The sequence below is a fragment of the Prunus persica genome, chromosome G5 (genome assembly GCF_000346465.2).
Source record: "Prunus persica cultivar Lovell chromosome G5, Prunus_persica_NCBIv2, whole genome shotgun sequence".
NCBI classification, from domain to species: Eukaryota; Viridiplantae; Streptophyta; class Magnoliopsida; order Rosales; family Rosaceae; genus Prunus; species Prunus persica.
The window spans coordinates 10,739,596-10,755,872 of NC_034013.1; the positions used below are offsets into that span (position 1 = coordinate 10,739,596).

General features: G+C 35.6%; 1 protein-coding gene and 1 non-coding gene across 3 annotated transcripts; one reads left to right on the top strand and one right to left on the bottom strand.

Moving 5' to 3' along the window:
- Positions 41-112, bottom strand: TRNAC-GCA. The gene has a single exon. It is a non-coding gene; the product is annotated as a tRNA-Cys (tRNA).
- Positions 10,258-13,339, top strand: LOC109949245. 2 transcript variants are annotated; one of them, XM_020564374.1, is made up of 3 exons: positions 10,258-10,377; positions 12,155-12,340; positions 12,652-13,339. In XM_020564374.1, the coding sequence occupies exons 1-3, from the start codon at positions 10,286-10,288 to the stop codon at positions 12,764-12,766; spliced, it is 393 nt and encodes a 130-aa protein (XP_020419963.1). In that variant the 5' UTR covers positions 10,258-10,285; the 3' UTR covers positions 12,767-13,339. The 2 variants fall into 2 exon arrangements, 1 of the variants encoding a protein (XP_020419963.1); XR_002271803.1 differs by lacking the exon at positions 10,258-10,377 and having other exon boundaries at positions 11,927-12,340; positions 12,652-12,849; positions 12,997-13,339.

The window sequence follows — 16,277 nt, forward strand, 5'->3', positions numbered from 1 at the left end:
TGTCGAATGTGATTACATGCGGGAATAAAAAGTAAAATGGAGGGCCCAACCGGGTTCGAACCGGTGACCTCTTGATCTGCAGTCAAATGCTCTACCACTGAGCTATGGACCCGACTGTTGATAATGTTCAACCGGAAAACTTATAAACTCTACACATACGGGTGATTTCAAAAAGTAGCTAGCTTTTATTTTTTCTTTATAAATAATTTTATTTAAATTTTGCTCTATAATTATGAATTGCAATAATATTTCTATTTAAAATATTCTCTATATATATTTCATTCCCATATATTAATGGCTTCAGTGGTGTCATGTGACAAGATGCATAGCAAAAATGTTTCTTCCTTGGAAGCCATTACAATACTTGAGTGCAAACCTAGCAGTGAAATGGTCTAAAATAGCCTCTCTCTTTTTTCCAACATTCAAATTTTCTTGTCGACTTCTAAAATCAAATTAAAAGATTATTATGTTTTATAAATTACTCTCAATATTATTTAATAAGTAAAGCCACAACTATTAGATTTTGCATAAGAAAAATACACTTTCATTTAGTCCCACATTGGAAGGGAGCATCCTTCCATAGTTTATAAGAATCAACACTTTAAAAATACTAAATATGGTATGAGCCTAATGAAGATAAAGTTAGGCTTCATCTTGGTTAGGGAGGGTAAAGGTATATATACATACATCAAAAGATGGGCCTTGGGGTCTGTTGATTTAATTAATAAATTCTTTTTGAGATAAAATCATTTCATATATTTTGTCATGTTTTATTATGTTATTTGGTTTTTAAACTAGTCTACTATTTTTATGAAACAAACTTATTTTTCCTCATATAGTCTCATGAAAGGCCAAATGATGTAAGAATCCTAAACCCTAAGAATCGAGTCATCATTGAAGTAAGGAATTTAATTTATTTTTTTTTTAAAGTATAGCCGTGCGGCTATACTATTTTTATTTTTCACGCAAAACCGTATAGCCGCACGGCTGTACTCGGTTTTTAAAAATTTTGTTTCAAAAGTAGTATAGACGGGCGGCTATACTCGGGTTTTAATTGGTTTTTTGGAAAAATAGTTTAGCCGTCCGGCTATACTAGCAAACTATTCTATTTAAAGAGTATAGCCGTGCGGCGATACCTTTAAAATTTCCATTAATAGGGTATAGCCGTGCGGTTGTACTCGTAAAATATTTAAAATGCAAGGAAACTTGTCCCAACGAAATATCATAGGCAAAGGTCTTTGCCGGCAATTATTTGCTAGATTAGACTTGTTTCGACGAAATCCACCTGTGCCAACGGAATTTTGTTGGGAGGGGTGTAAATTTTTTTGTTGTTAAAAACTTAGTTTCTTTAATTCAATTTTATTTTAAATTTTGCTTTTAGTGATTAAATAGTATCTTAGCCTTATTTAATTACTTCTATTAGTAATTATGTTTTATTTAGTGAATAATTAGTATTAAATATTTTAATTAACTTCATAAATTATATTACTTGATAAATAGTAATTTATTTATTTATTAATTTTTATTTAATAAAATATTCAGAGTTAATTTCATTTTGGTACCCTGAAGTTGTACTCTTAAGACATGTTTGCCCCCATGTTTTCAATTTTAACAATGCGGTACCTCCACATTTAAAATTTGTTGCAATGTGGTTCTACTGTTAGAAGATCCGTTAAGTGATGACGTGTTACTTATAGGGAATAAATATATATATATATATATATTGAATTTTCAAAAGATGGGCCTTGAGGCCTTGGGGCTCTTGGGGTCTGTTGATTTAATTAATAATTTTTTTATTAATTAAAAATTTGTTTTGAGATAAAATACTTTCAACATATTTGCTGCAATTCAATGTCATTAATATTCAAATGTTGATCAAAGAGTTCATGCCTAACAAAAACTGCAAATGACCCGCTAGTGTAATGGTTTGGAGTATTTACTCCCTCAAGCAAGGTTCTGGGTTCGAGTCCTAGCATTCGTGTAGTGTGTGTGTTTAGTATGCTATCGCCCCTTTCAATAGGAAAGGTCTTAAAAAAAAAAAGCTTAGACTTCTTTATTTTTGGTTTGACCACTCAAAAACCAAAACTTGAGAATGAGAGAATGAGAGGAGAGATGTGGTGGTGGTGGTGGTGGGTGGTATCTAGAGGTGTCAAACGCGTTGTGTTGGGCCAGTCTGGCCTATTTAGAGTCAGCCCATTTAATAAATGGGTCGTGTTAGGCCCGCCCATTTAGGAAAATCATCACTCTTGTCTTGAGTCTATATGGGCTCAAGCCATGCTCGTGTTGGGCCACTAAACATGCCGATATGAGTCCACGCCAAATTCGACTTATGTATTGCTTTTTTTGTTGTAATTTTTTTACAACTTTATTTAAATCTTTTTTGCAATCATGTATATACTAGTAAGATTTATTATTTGTTAAAAAAAGAGGACAATAACTTAATTTACAGTACATTTAAATAGAAAATAGCTAGATTATTGTGTGGGTTTTAAAAATTAAAACTTGAAAAACAAAATCATTATTTTATATATAAAGAAAATATTAAATTTTAATATATATTATTAGAGAAAAGAAATAGACTTGAATTTAAGATATAAATGTAGTAATATTATGTATTAATTTTTTCTAAAACAATTATAATTTAATATATGGGCTTTAAACGGGCCGGCCCGTTGAATTTCGGGTCGACTCGGCCCACGACGGGCCACAAGCTGGCTCGACCCATGATGGGCCATGGGTGGTCTCAATCCGTGACAGGCCACGGGCCGGCTCAGTCCATTGGACTTAATTACCTCGTCCAGATACGACCCAAAAATACGGACCGTACCTTGCCTTACTTAAGCGGGCCATGTCGGGCCGACCTATTATGTTTGACACGTCTAGTGGTACTGGTGCAAGTGATAGATCTTCAAAGGAGGAGTGAAAAATAAAGAACTTTTCAAAATATGGAACTTGAAGCAAAAGAGATAGAGGGAGAGAGAGCTTGAAGCGAATGGGAGGAGGAGAGAGAGAGAGAGAGAGAGAGAGAGAGAGTGTGTGTGTGTGTGTGTGAAAGGTTTCCAAGTGGGAAGGACTTCAAAAAAGGAGAAGGGTGGGCTACTGAGAAGATTTCATATGAGAAGGCATTAAAAAAAGGAGAAGGTGAGATATTTTTAGGGTTGGAAAGATGAGGGATTGTGGTTTTTTAGTTAAAGGGAGTGGTTTAAGTGAATAAAAATAAATTTTTTTACTACGTGTAAACTATTGGGCACGATTTAAGTAACAAGAATATATATATTCAACATCACTAACCCTCCACATGAGCTTCACGCATGCGAGATGTTTTTTTTTTAAAAATTTAAATTTATTTTAGAATTAAAAAAGATAATAGGTAGTCGTGTTCCATAAAAATAGGATCAATTATTTGATTTTTCTTTTCATTTTAATTTTTTTAAATATGAAAAAGTGTGAATTTACCATATTATTCTCATTTAATTAATAATTCCAATTCTTAATGTTTGCGTTAATTAAGGGCATTTTCTGGTATTTTGAATGTTTTACCATTATCTACCTTTGGCTTTATATATATAGATTTATGTCAAAAACATATATATTGGGCACAGATATGGGTTTTGTGTCTCATGTTGTCACATCTGTCAAATTAAGACACAATTGTTTGTATCTATGAAAGTAAAATCATTCACTTTTTAAAAAAAAACTTGTTAGATAGCATGCAAATCAATTTACACAACTAATTGAGAACGATTAACTGTGTTCATCAATATACAATTGTGCTTTTTTTTTTTTTTTTCGTTTTTGTTTTTTTGGGACCTTTCCTATTGAAAGAGGCAATAGCATATTAAACTCACACACACAACACAGATGCTAGGACTCGAACCCAAGACCTTGCCTGAGGGAGTAAATACTCCAAATCACTACACTATTTGGCACAATTATTTGTGTTTTATATTAAAAGAACATAAATATAATTTATTTGTGCTTAATGTTAATAAAGGCAACAAAATTTTGTATTTATTCTCTTATGATCGTGCCGTTTCATCAGTTTTGTGGTAGTGAATAAAAGGGTGGGGAGGATTAGAAAGTGGCATAACCCAAATTGACCCAATTTCCTCTCGTTTTAGTCGCTTTACAGCTCGAAATTAAGTCTGAAAATTTAGTGGGATGTGTAGAGGAGGTGGAGAGGAGCATTTTACAAGTTACAGCGTCGTGTTTGGTGGCCCGACGGCGCCAGAATCGCAGTTGAAAGCGGCAGTGTCGTCGCTGGGGAGAGAGAGAGGAGAGAGAATTCAACAAATTTACGATTGTGCCACTGCAATTCCGTTGACCATAACTTCTTCGTTAAAACTCCGATTTGAGCCCACTACGTGTCTTTCAACTCGTATCGATGCACTCTACGCAAATGCTACTTAAATCCCAAAAATCCACACAAATGGACAAATGACTATCGTGACCATACCTGAGGGCAAAATTGTAACTTCTCAAATAAATAAATTAAATAAATTGTTAAAATTGGGTCGGGGTATCACATACAGTCAGATGTAGTTTATGTATTTTTTAATAAAAGAAAAAAATTATATGTTTTATGATACATTATATTTTTATTTGAGGAGGAATATGAATCATATTATAAATGGTGTGGTTTGAAATTTTCTCCAATTCTCCATATTGTCTCGACATGTTGTTCTATTAATACTTTAAACCTAAACACAAATTGAAATTTATACAATCACCTGGCATGTTCCTTATGCTAGACTCATTGTGATAAATATTTTTCTAAAAAATTTTATTAAAAAAAAAAAAGTGAACAGTTGGAACTCTAAAAAAGTTATCATACACTTATACTTCAGAGACATCCTGCCCAAGGCTCAAGCCCAGCTTGTCCATTGATATCGAGCTCAGCCTAACCATCTGGACTCAAGCTCAACACGGTCATTTGTACTTTAGCCCAGCTCGACCAAGAGGTATTTTATCTCACAAATAAAAATCCCCCAAGTTCCCAGATGAGAGTTTTATGTGGGGAGTTGCATCTTTTGGACAACTCCTTCTTGGGACCTTGGTTCCCTTTATCCCCACTTACGTTTTATGAATTTCGTATGAGTAAATTTAGGTTTTACCCATAAAAAAACTTTCACTTTTGGAAAAAGCCAAAGCTTTTTCAAAAAAGACAGAATAACCTCTCAACTTTCAAACCAAAGACATGCAAATGTAAAGGATTTCTTAGGAAATTAAAAAATAAATAAGGGTAATTTTGTCCATTTTTGCTTCTTTTAAAAATTTTCTCTCTCCTTTGGGTTTTTCCAAAGTCTCCCTTTGGTATGCTAGCTGCATGCCAAAACTTGTATATGTTGCTTGTGTTTGTTATACCAAATACCAATTGGATCATGTTTGTGAAAAAAATGGGCACATTAATGTGCATCTAAACTAAGGCAAAAATCCAATATAATTGTATGCAATTCCATGTGTGCTTGCCAATCTGAAACTTGACCCACGCATATGCAATGCCTTTGGGTTTCAAAAATAGAAATCCATGAGATTCTGAAGGTGAATATGAATCTGCCAATACTTCATCAACCAACTCCAAACCCCTCCCTTCATTCCTTGAGTGCCATGCCTGACAAAATTTCATGTATGTTGGCCAGAATTGTTAAACTCTGCTGCATTTAGCTTCATATAGGTTGCTTAAGCTGTATGAAAACGATTTTGCATTAAGATTTAGAGTGTGAGCTTACATAAGCTAGGAAGCCTATATGTTGGTCACTGGAATAGATGCTGGTGTTCTTTTTGCCACTAATAATCTCCAATTGCAAGAACCCGAGGCTGTAGCCATCATATTTTTCAGAAAACATCCCGCCCATGGCATACTCTGGAGACATATCGCCACTACACAATCAATTGAGAACTGACGAAACTGCTTCTTTGTTTATAGTCTTGAGAAAAATTATACCAGAAAAGTTAAATCTAAACGTCCTGCAATGCAACTAATTTTTAGTTAATTATGAACACAAACAGATAGGAATTGGAGTCAGTTAAAATTGCAGGGTTGTAAATTGAAGTGCTGGTACACCTCGATTTACCAACATGTTAATCCCAATGTTTGAAAAATCATTATGCAGTAAGGGGGTGGCAGGCAAGGGCCTAGCACCTAGAGGAGTAATCGGGGCCTATGCAAGTGCCTATGCTTTTTTTAATAAATTCTTTAGTATTATAAATTATAAATTTATACCAAAATCATGAAAAATAAAAGGATATATAAATTATATATTAAACAAATAGTATAATATTTTTTTGATTTAAAATATTAAAACATTTATTTGTTATTTGTTACTTATTAGTGGTTACTTAGTGATTTCATAATGCTAAATCCATTTAATGTTGTATTTTATGAAGCCCATACCCTTTTCTAAACCCTGAACATAACTCGCAACCTCTCTTCTTCTTCAATCCTCGTTTCTCTCTCTCTCTCTCTCTCTCTCTCTCTCTCTCTCTCTCTCTCTCCCTCCCTCCTAATAGCACCATCGTTCCAAGACCTTGGAGTTCCAAAATGACCTTTTTTTTCTTCTAGGCGCCAGCGCCCGCCTAGCCAGCCTAGCCCCCACCTAGGCCGCCTAGCTCCCGCCTAGGCCGCCTAGCTCCCGCCTAGGCCATTTATTCAACTCCATTCAATGCTTTTTATGAAATAGCCTTTCAGGTGACCTTAATTGCTCAAGGGGATGTTCCTCTGTCTATTGTAATGACGGTATGCACAACTCTTGGGGCAGTAGCCCTGCCTCCTATTGGCAGGGACTTACGTCCCTGTGGATGCTGCCAAACTGTCAATCAGCACCATGCAGGTTAAGCAGGTTAAGTTAAATATAATAAACTTCAGTAATATTATATTAGCCATCAGCTGGGGCTTATGGTCTCTATTCTGTCATCTGTAGGCCGTTGTTGCTCCAATTTGTTAGGTTCTTATATGCAGAGTGCATTTCCTGCAGTGGTTAAAATTGTGATACCTTTTGCACCACTTTTTGCTGTTCTAGCTGCATCACTGCTTGCATGCAGGTACATTTGTTGTGCATATAAATATCTGTTTAATTACTTATATGTAAAATATGATTGTCTTGCCTGTGGTTCCTTCCAAATGTGCTCTCTTTCTCAAACATACTAGATTTTATTTTGTGGGCCAGTGTATTCTCTGAGAATGTTGTCCGTCTCAAAGCTCAATGGTTGCTGTAACATTGCCGGCTGATCTGTCTCTAATGGCTCATGCTCGGACAGTGTTATCTGGAGAAGTTGGGGTGGTTATTCTTTCTCTGCTGTTAGTACATATTGCTGGTTTCTTTGTGGGGTAAGTTGCCTTTTAAATGTTGGTGACTTTAATTGTTAAGTGTGTTGTTGTGGAAAAAGCTCAAGGTAATGTATACAATTTTTTTCAGTATGTAAAGATTCACTCTAATTTAAGCTCAAAAATTCTAAAAAAATTACGTTGTAGCCTTGTATTAGTGTATTATTACTGTTTGATTTAGCTTCAGTCAAGTTTGATATATAAATTATAGAGTGAAGTTAACTATACTTTGAAAAAACAAAGTATTCATAATTTGTAAGCAACAGTTGAGAAACTATAGTTTGCTGTCATTATGACTTCATAGCCATAAAAGCTATTGCAGTAAGAAAGTATATATATTCAATCTTCTTTGTCTATGTGGATTTTAATTTGACATATGAAGATAGAAGCTAGTTTTGTATACGAGCATTGTTGGCAGAGTTTGCACTCATACAAATATTCTTTAAGGTTATGGTGCTGTGCCTGTTTGTTTAGTTTGTTTTGGAGTTTTTGCGGTGCAAATGTGCAACTTGAGGAGTCTTTTTTGATCAAGGAGAGTCTTAATTTGCAGGTATATATCAGCAGCTGTTTGCGGGTTTAGAGAAGCACAAAGACGAGCAATATCAATTGAGGTATTAATCAAATAGAATGTAAACCTTAAGACATGATCTGGCTTCTGTGAATCCTTGTGTTCCAGTTTTGTTTCGGCTTTGGTCAAATTGGTAATAAAGATACAAAAATTCTCTTCTTAAACTTTATTGTGAGTCCATAGAAGATCGTCATTGTTTTATGCTCAGATTGAAATGTCGAAACTTTCATAAATTTTGCTGGGCATGCAACACTAATCCTTCATTTACATGTTTGACACTCGCAGGTGGGTATACAAAATTCTTCTTTGGGTGTGGTTTTGGCCACTTCTCATTTCACCTCGCCGATGGTTGCATTACCCGCAGCATTGTCTGCTGTGATTATGAACATAATGGGAAGCAGTCTGGCATTCTTTTGGAGATATGTAGATCCTTTTGACTCCAAGGAGACTCCTACAGTTGAGGTTAAGTGACAACTATAGCACCCTTTCGAAGTTTTCCCTAACCTGCTAAAAGCCTTTTCTAAGTTTCCTGGCATACTTATGGAGTTCAGATTCTTTGTTTTTTTTTTATGTGAAGATATTGTTAACTAATAGTATAAAACAATGTCGTTTGAGGTCACACTGATACTTCAAATATAAATAAGCATCCTATTTTTATCGTTAATATGTTATGTACCTCTAGAATCTCATGGTCTTTTCCTCTAGCAGCTTGTGGTGCTTAGTTTTGAGCCAGATTTGAACTCTTCTACTGAAAATAGTATAGCTGCGCGCCTATACACGGGATATTTTTATATAAAAATTAAGAGTAAAGCCGCGCGTCTATACGGGGTCTTTTTTTCTTTTTTTTTTCATAAATAGTATAGCCGGGCGGCTATACTCTTTATATGGATACTATTATCTTTTTTCCCTAATTTTTGTTTATCGATAGTTTAGAGCATTTTCCATTACAATTAAGCCTTTACACGAGTCTCTATTGTACCTTTTTGAATTTTTACTTTTCCAGAGTTATTAGCCGTATAAAAAATTTAGCATTTTTATGTTTAACACGTACGTATGTATTTTTCATGTCTAATACACTTTATTTTTACAAAATTTTCAATAAAAATAATATTTATTAAAAAATTTAAATCTACAAAGTATATATATCAAAACTAGCAAATTAATTTCTATAAAGTGTAAACTAATGCAAATAGAAGGGTCTTTTTTAATAATTTTTTCTTAATAAATAGTATAGCCGCACGGCTATACTATGGTTTTTTATATTATAAAAAACTAGTATAGCTGGACGGCTATAACCTTTCGATTGGGCACTGTCAAGAACTTGTGTCAAAACTTGTGTCAAAAATATAGTGTCATGGATCCACTTCCACATATATATATATATATATAAGTAGTAGTATCTGTCTCTTTAGTACCCTCTCATTGCCACAGGCTCACAGCTGCTTAGCTAGAACAAATATGTTATTGGAAAGCTTATTGACCATTGATTCAATATGTAAAAATGTCGGTACTAGTGTGTGGATGAGGGTGAGGGTAAGGGTGAGCTAGCCATTAGAAGGGAACATGCATGGTTCAGTTCCCCAAGTCTTCTCAGTAAGTTATACAACACCAAACTCAAACTGTATATATATGCTTTGGGTTGGGATCGCCAAGTAAACAGAATCACTGTGCTTACTTAAAAGAAGAAACAAAAAAAAAAGCAAGGAGTAAATCCTATGTTTCTCTTCCCACTCACTATCTCTAGCACCAACCCACCAAAATACTATAGACATCAGATTTTATCGAATAGAACCCATCAATTGCGTATTCTGAGGACATGTAACCACTACAAATCAATCAATTAAGAACTAAGTTCATAAGCAAATCAAATATACTATATGTATGTATTGGTTCTTTTGTGATATATACTTACCATGTTGCAACCACTTTCTTTGTTTTTAAGAGCACAAAATCATTCATAAAAATTAATTACTATTTGATAAGTAATTTACGTAACAAATAATAACTAAAAACTAATTGGTAATTATATTGATTAAATAAGACTAAGATATTATTCAATTAAAAATATTAATTAATTAGCTATTCAAAAAAAAAAAAAATTATCCCTATGAATATTAAAGTCCGAAAAATATTAAAACATAATAATTACCATTTATTAAGTAATAATTACTAATAAAAGTAATTAAAATAAAGCAAAGATATTGTTTAATTACCCAAAAATAAAAACTAAAGAAACTAATTTTATATTCCACAGAGCCGGCCAGGCCACCTAGGCGGGCGCCTAGCCCGATTTGTCGAAAATTTTCTTGTGATTCTTTATGTTATCGGCTTGATCTTGCCTCTTCTGTTGACTACGTCAATTCTGGTCAAGCATGAACTAAAAATTATCGTTGATGGTGTCTGCTAAAGAACAAATAGCATGCGAAGATCACCTGTTAGACCCTTTTGTTGAGAATTTCGTACTGGAAATCAAAGTCCACTTCGGGTAAGTCCTCAAAATAATCTTGTTCTGGTCTATTTCTTTGTTGTTTTTACAAGGAAAACTGTATCTTATTCCAAATGGAGAAAGAAAACCTACATGAAAGAAGGGCTAGAAAGAAAACAGAGAAAGGAAAATTATTTCTTTGTTCTTTTCGTCTTCAAAGATATCTTGTAGAAAACCATCAAAATCAGACCAACAATCATGACATGACATATGAAATCAGATTACATTCAGCCCAAAACTCTGTCCAATTAACATGAGTTACACCAAAGTAGTCTTTGAAATGCTTTAACAAACACGCCCCAAGAGAAGCTAATATAATATTTGTGTTAGTTTCTTTTGATACGTTAATATAATAATACTATCATATTGTGTTGTAACTCGCAAGTTTGTGGGAGTCTTTTCTGTTTTGTGTGCATTATGCATCTTGTGAATGGGAAGTGCGGCAAAAGTCCACTGATAACATGGCTGCTTTTCTTTTCTAAGTTGGTAATATGCCCTTCCATCAGTTATTAGTGCTTGATTGTTGCAGATTATGTGTACTTGGTTTCCTCTGCGTATTACGTAAGAACGAAATTTTCCTGCATCAACCATGGCTGCATATATGAAGTATTTCATGATTCTATGAGCTGGGGTTTACAAATAACCATGTTCTTATTATGCTGCCATCCTTTTTTGCTACTTTATTTGTTTACTCATATTTTGGATATCTAAAATTAGTCGTTTTCATATTTATTTATTTCTTGTTGTGTGTGGGGGTGATAACTCGTAAGTAGAGATATTTGTATATGAAGTTGGGGCTGGGGATGTGGGAGATCATGATGGCGAATGTCAAAAGTTCGCTTTTACATATGGATGATCTTTCTCTCAATATTTGGCTCATTGTGCCTCAGCATGGAGCTATTCTGAATTACATTACAATGTGCTTCAGAGAAAACCTCAGATGCACCGATACGTCAGTTTGGAGGGGTATGCTCGTATCGGATACGGCTCCGATACGATACGGCACCGATATGGCTCCGATACGTATCCGATACGCCACGTGGCGTATCGTTGACTTATATGGCATGTTGACTTCTCGATACGGATCCGATACGTCCTCGATACGGTCCCGATACGGTCGCGATACGGCATCGATACGTCTGGGGGTAAAAACGAAAATATTTACAGACTTTGGGGGTGATTTTGAAAGTTTCTAAACATTTGGGGTTAAAATGTAAAAACACAAACTATAATTTCAGATTGCTGTCTGTCGAGAGGCTAGGTTTTTGGGGTTTCATTTCAACATAACAGAGGCCAAACAAAAGAGAAGAAAGAAGAAGAAGAAGAAGAAGAAGAAGGAGGAGAAGGGGTTTCATTTCTAATGTTTTAATTTGTGCTTTGTTTATGGATACTTGTATTTTGTGTGTTTTGGTTAATTTTTGCTTTGTTTATGAAGATTTGAATGAAGTTATGTGTTTTGTTAATGTTTTGAAATTATTATTGGTGAAATATCAAATATCAAATTTTCTAGTTATATTATTTTTAAATATATATATTATTTTAATCGCCGTATCGGTGCCGTATCCATATCCTATTTTTTGGAGATTTACCGTATCGGCTTATCGTATCGTATCGTATCGTATCGCCGTATCCGTATCCGTATCGGTGCAACATAGGAGAAAACTGATCTAACACGAGAAGAGGGAAACAAATGAGTTGTATCTTTCACGGGGAAACTACTTGATATATTACATCACTGTCTTCCTTCAACTATAACTGAACTAGATCATGCTCTAAGTGATGGCGTAAGTAGGGGTGGAAGACAAACATTGGAGTGGAGAGCGTCAATTGCTAAACATTTCATTGAAGAGTGGGAATGGCAGTTGTCAATTTTGCCGCGTCTTCTTTCGTTATCTGAACGCCAGCGGCAGTGGAAGGAGGCATTAACTGTATTACGTCCCGCACCATCTAAGCTACTTAACCTGTGAGTTACAAGCCTTTTCTTCTTTGGGAATTTCTATGATGATCAATTGGTTCTTGTGCATGAATTGCTTTTTGGATATTGGTTATAGATCACTGGTTTGCAAATGGTAGTTTATCCTGTAAGGAAATGGTAGTTTATAACGATTATAAACTATAATGATCACCCAGGCCAAACAAAATACGACCTCATTATTCCAAATGGTAGAAATAGATGCTGATATTTGAAGATGATGGTATATAATCAGTTAATATGAAATTGCTGACATCTTACTTTCTGAAGGTAAATATTATAATTGTTCTTATATGTCTCAGTTGCATGCAAAGAGCAAAGTATGACAGTGGGGAAGGAGTGCATCGATTTTCATTGTCTGCAGAAGATAAAGCTGAGGCCCAGCCAAAAGGAAGATCTGGAATTACCATTATTTGACTTGGCCGCTGTTGTTTGTGCAACCAATAACTTTTCAAACAACAATAAACTTGGAGAAGGTGATTTCAGATAAGCCTTTTAAGGTAAAATCAAATATAGTCCTCCCTACAGTTAGCTTGGCAGTTTCCACATGTCATTTGGGTCAGGACTACGGATACAAGTCTTATATTGTACGTTTGCAAACTACAGAGTTTGGATTTTGGTCATCATATGTGGCTAATGGATTTCAGGGTACATTGAAAGATGGACAAGACATGGCTGTGAAAAGGCTCTCAAAACATTCTAGACAAAGACAAAGGTGGTTCTGGGTTGTTGTTCTGTTGTGTTTTATGATTGTGATATTGTTCATCAATATGGATGATTTGGTAGTGTAGAAATGGCAGGAAATGGGCATAATGTTGTATATACTCTTGAACAGCTTTTGATGGCATGGGCATAGTGTAGATATGGATAAGAATTGGTAGTATAGAAATGGTCAGGAATTGGTAGTCTAGAAATGGGCAAAAACCTGGGCATAAGGTTATTTTGTGCCTCTTTGGCAGTGTATCAGATGTTTTGCTATATAAGTTGATTTTGTGCTGAATTGGCAGTGTATACCAAATGAACAGGGGCACATTACATACAATCCAAGAGGCTTCAATTACTAATTAACATTCACCAACTACACATTACATACAATCCAAAATACACTTGAACATTACATAGAATAGGCAAAAGAGCCTTCAAAATAACATTACCAAATAGCATACTTGAGTGTATAATTGTTCACCCAAAATACATATCCACATAGTAAGTACTTAAGAGTCCAAAAATAGGTCTTAAAAGTCCACAAAATATGTCTTCACAGTCTATACTTGTCCCCCTCTTTTGACACTGTGTTTGAATCTTCCTATATAGGGTGTGGTTTGTTGACTAAGTGAAGAGGATGATGGTTGCAAGGGCACTTGTTGTGAGTATGTCATTGGCAGATTGGCCCTTCCTTGACTAATATCACTTACCACCTAAGATAAAAACCACAAACAACATATATTACCATATAGGTAAACATAAAAACTCTGAGTTGGGCAAGAATAATAGGCAACTAACTGGTTGTGAAGATGACATCCTTGCAGTTGAATTCCATAAGCCTCTTCCTCTTCCTCTTCCTCTGCCTCATCCTCTGCCCGTATTAACTTGAATTTGGGCTGGGGCAGCTTTTTTTTGGACTGGGGCAGTGTCAGTTTGGGCAGGGGCAACATTAGTTTGGGCTGGGGCAATATCATTTTGGCATGCATTTCCATTGTCAGGTGCTTGAACTTCATTTTGGCCAACATTCCCAATTTGGGCTGCCTCAGCCTGCACAACATACAAGCACAGCTATAAGAAAATCACAATCACAGCTGACCACAACCCAAATAATTAAAATGCACAACAAAACCCAAATAATTAAACAACTTGTCTTCCACATCCTTTTCTATTGTGGCCTTCTTTTCCACATGCTCCACATCTAATTTTAATGAAGAGTCTTCTAAGTTTTGTTGCTGGAGCAGTGTAACCTGGAGGCAAAGGGTTTGGTGGGTTTAGGGATAGTACTTGAACCTTAGCAGCCTCCTTTGTCCTCACTCTCTTAGGTCTTCCTGGTTGACGCTTATGAAATGAAGGTTTAATTGGAGGTAAGCCACTCTTAACCCACTGATCCATAAAAGGGATGGGGTGAACTATTGGTTCATATGACCTCATGTATGTCTCTGGCTTATAACACTCATGTACATATTCAACAGGGTTTTCATCTCTGTGGAATATAGCTGAAATAGCATGTGCACAGAGTATGCCACATAAATCTCATTTCCTACAACTACAAGACATTGCTGCAAGATCTACAACAACTCCCCACCACACATGTGACTGACTTGATACATTTTCTCCCCAGCCAATCTAGGAATGCATTGAGAAGCTCCCATCTTGTTCTTCTCAATTATTTTGAATATCCTTGGGCCAACATGGTGTTTCCATTTACCGCAAGCAGCCCTTCGATTAGCCATCCTAAGCATCACATACATTCGAATACTTTCCAAACATGTCAAAATGGAATTATCTTTAGCATCAATTAAAGCTCTCACAAAGGTTGTTCAGTAGAAGATCACACTTATACCTTGGATGAAAATGAGATCTAGTCCAATTATTGGGTATTCTCTGCACCAACCATTTCCAAGCTTCCAAGTCCTCTTCCTTCATCTTCTCCATTTCTGCTTCCCACCGAGGAATAGTAGTGGCTCTGGTAGCTGCCCACAACATGTGTTTAAGAGTGAGACCAAGATGTGTTGCTCTGAAATTATTGTACAAGTGCCGGATGCACATCATATGCTCTGCAATTGGTAGTACATGTACAATGACAGATATGAGCCCATTTTTCTTATCACTTATGAATGCCCAGGATAAACCATTTGTAATACCTAAATCTTCAATCAACAAAGACAGAAACCAAATCCACGAGTCCTTGTTTTCAATCTCAGCCACAGCATATGCAATTGGGAAAAGACCATTATTACCATCAACTCCTACAGTAGTCAATATTTGCCCAGGATAAGGACCTTTCAAATGGCAAGCATCAACCCCAATTACAGGCCTGCACCCTTCTAAAAACCATTTTTTACAAGCAGCCAGACACACATAAATCCTTTGAAATATTGCTTCACCTCCAACCAGATCACACTTAATTTTCATTGTACTACCTTTGTTGATATTCTTCAACTGCTCTACATAGTCCCACAACCGTGCATATTGCTGTATGTAGTTTCCTTCAATTTTTGCTTTAGCTAATCTCTTTGCCCATACACTTGAGTTTTGGACACCCTCACATGATAGGACTCCAAAACTTCTCCTTGAAAAGCTTTCAGATTCCAATCTGTGTTTCTCTTAATCTTGCTAGAAAATCTCTCACAAATCCATTTGGAATTAGCAAACTTCAGTTTCTCCACCCTCCCACATGTGTGTTCTAAGCTCAACTTCTTAATTGCAAATGTTTGCACATCCTGGTTTATCTGTGAAGCATAAAGCACAAATGGACATTTTAATCCTTCGTTGCAAATTGTCTTTACTCTTGTCTTGTCATTTTTTTCAAAGAACAATTTCCTTCCATGAATAATGGAATATTCCCTGAGTGCCTCTTTAAGAACCTGTTTGTTTTCAAATTGCATCCCAAGCCGAAACTCAGGATTCTTTAAGTCCACCTCCCTTCTATACTACTTAAACCGAGGCAGTTTTTTTTTCCTTCTCACCTTACTTGTCCCTTCATTATCCCTTTCCACATCATCCCCATCACCCTCACTTTCAGTATCAAAATCTGAGGTGTGCTCACCATCTGATGACACCTCTCCAGGAGCTTCAAAAGCAAGCCTCTCATTGCTACCATTCATAGTGTCCTTTGCCCCTTCATGAACAGGCACTTCAACTGTCTTAAACCCAAATTCTTCTTCACTGAACTCGTAATCACTATCAACAAATTCTCCATCATCTCTTCACTGTCTATAAC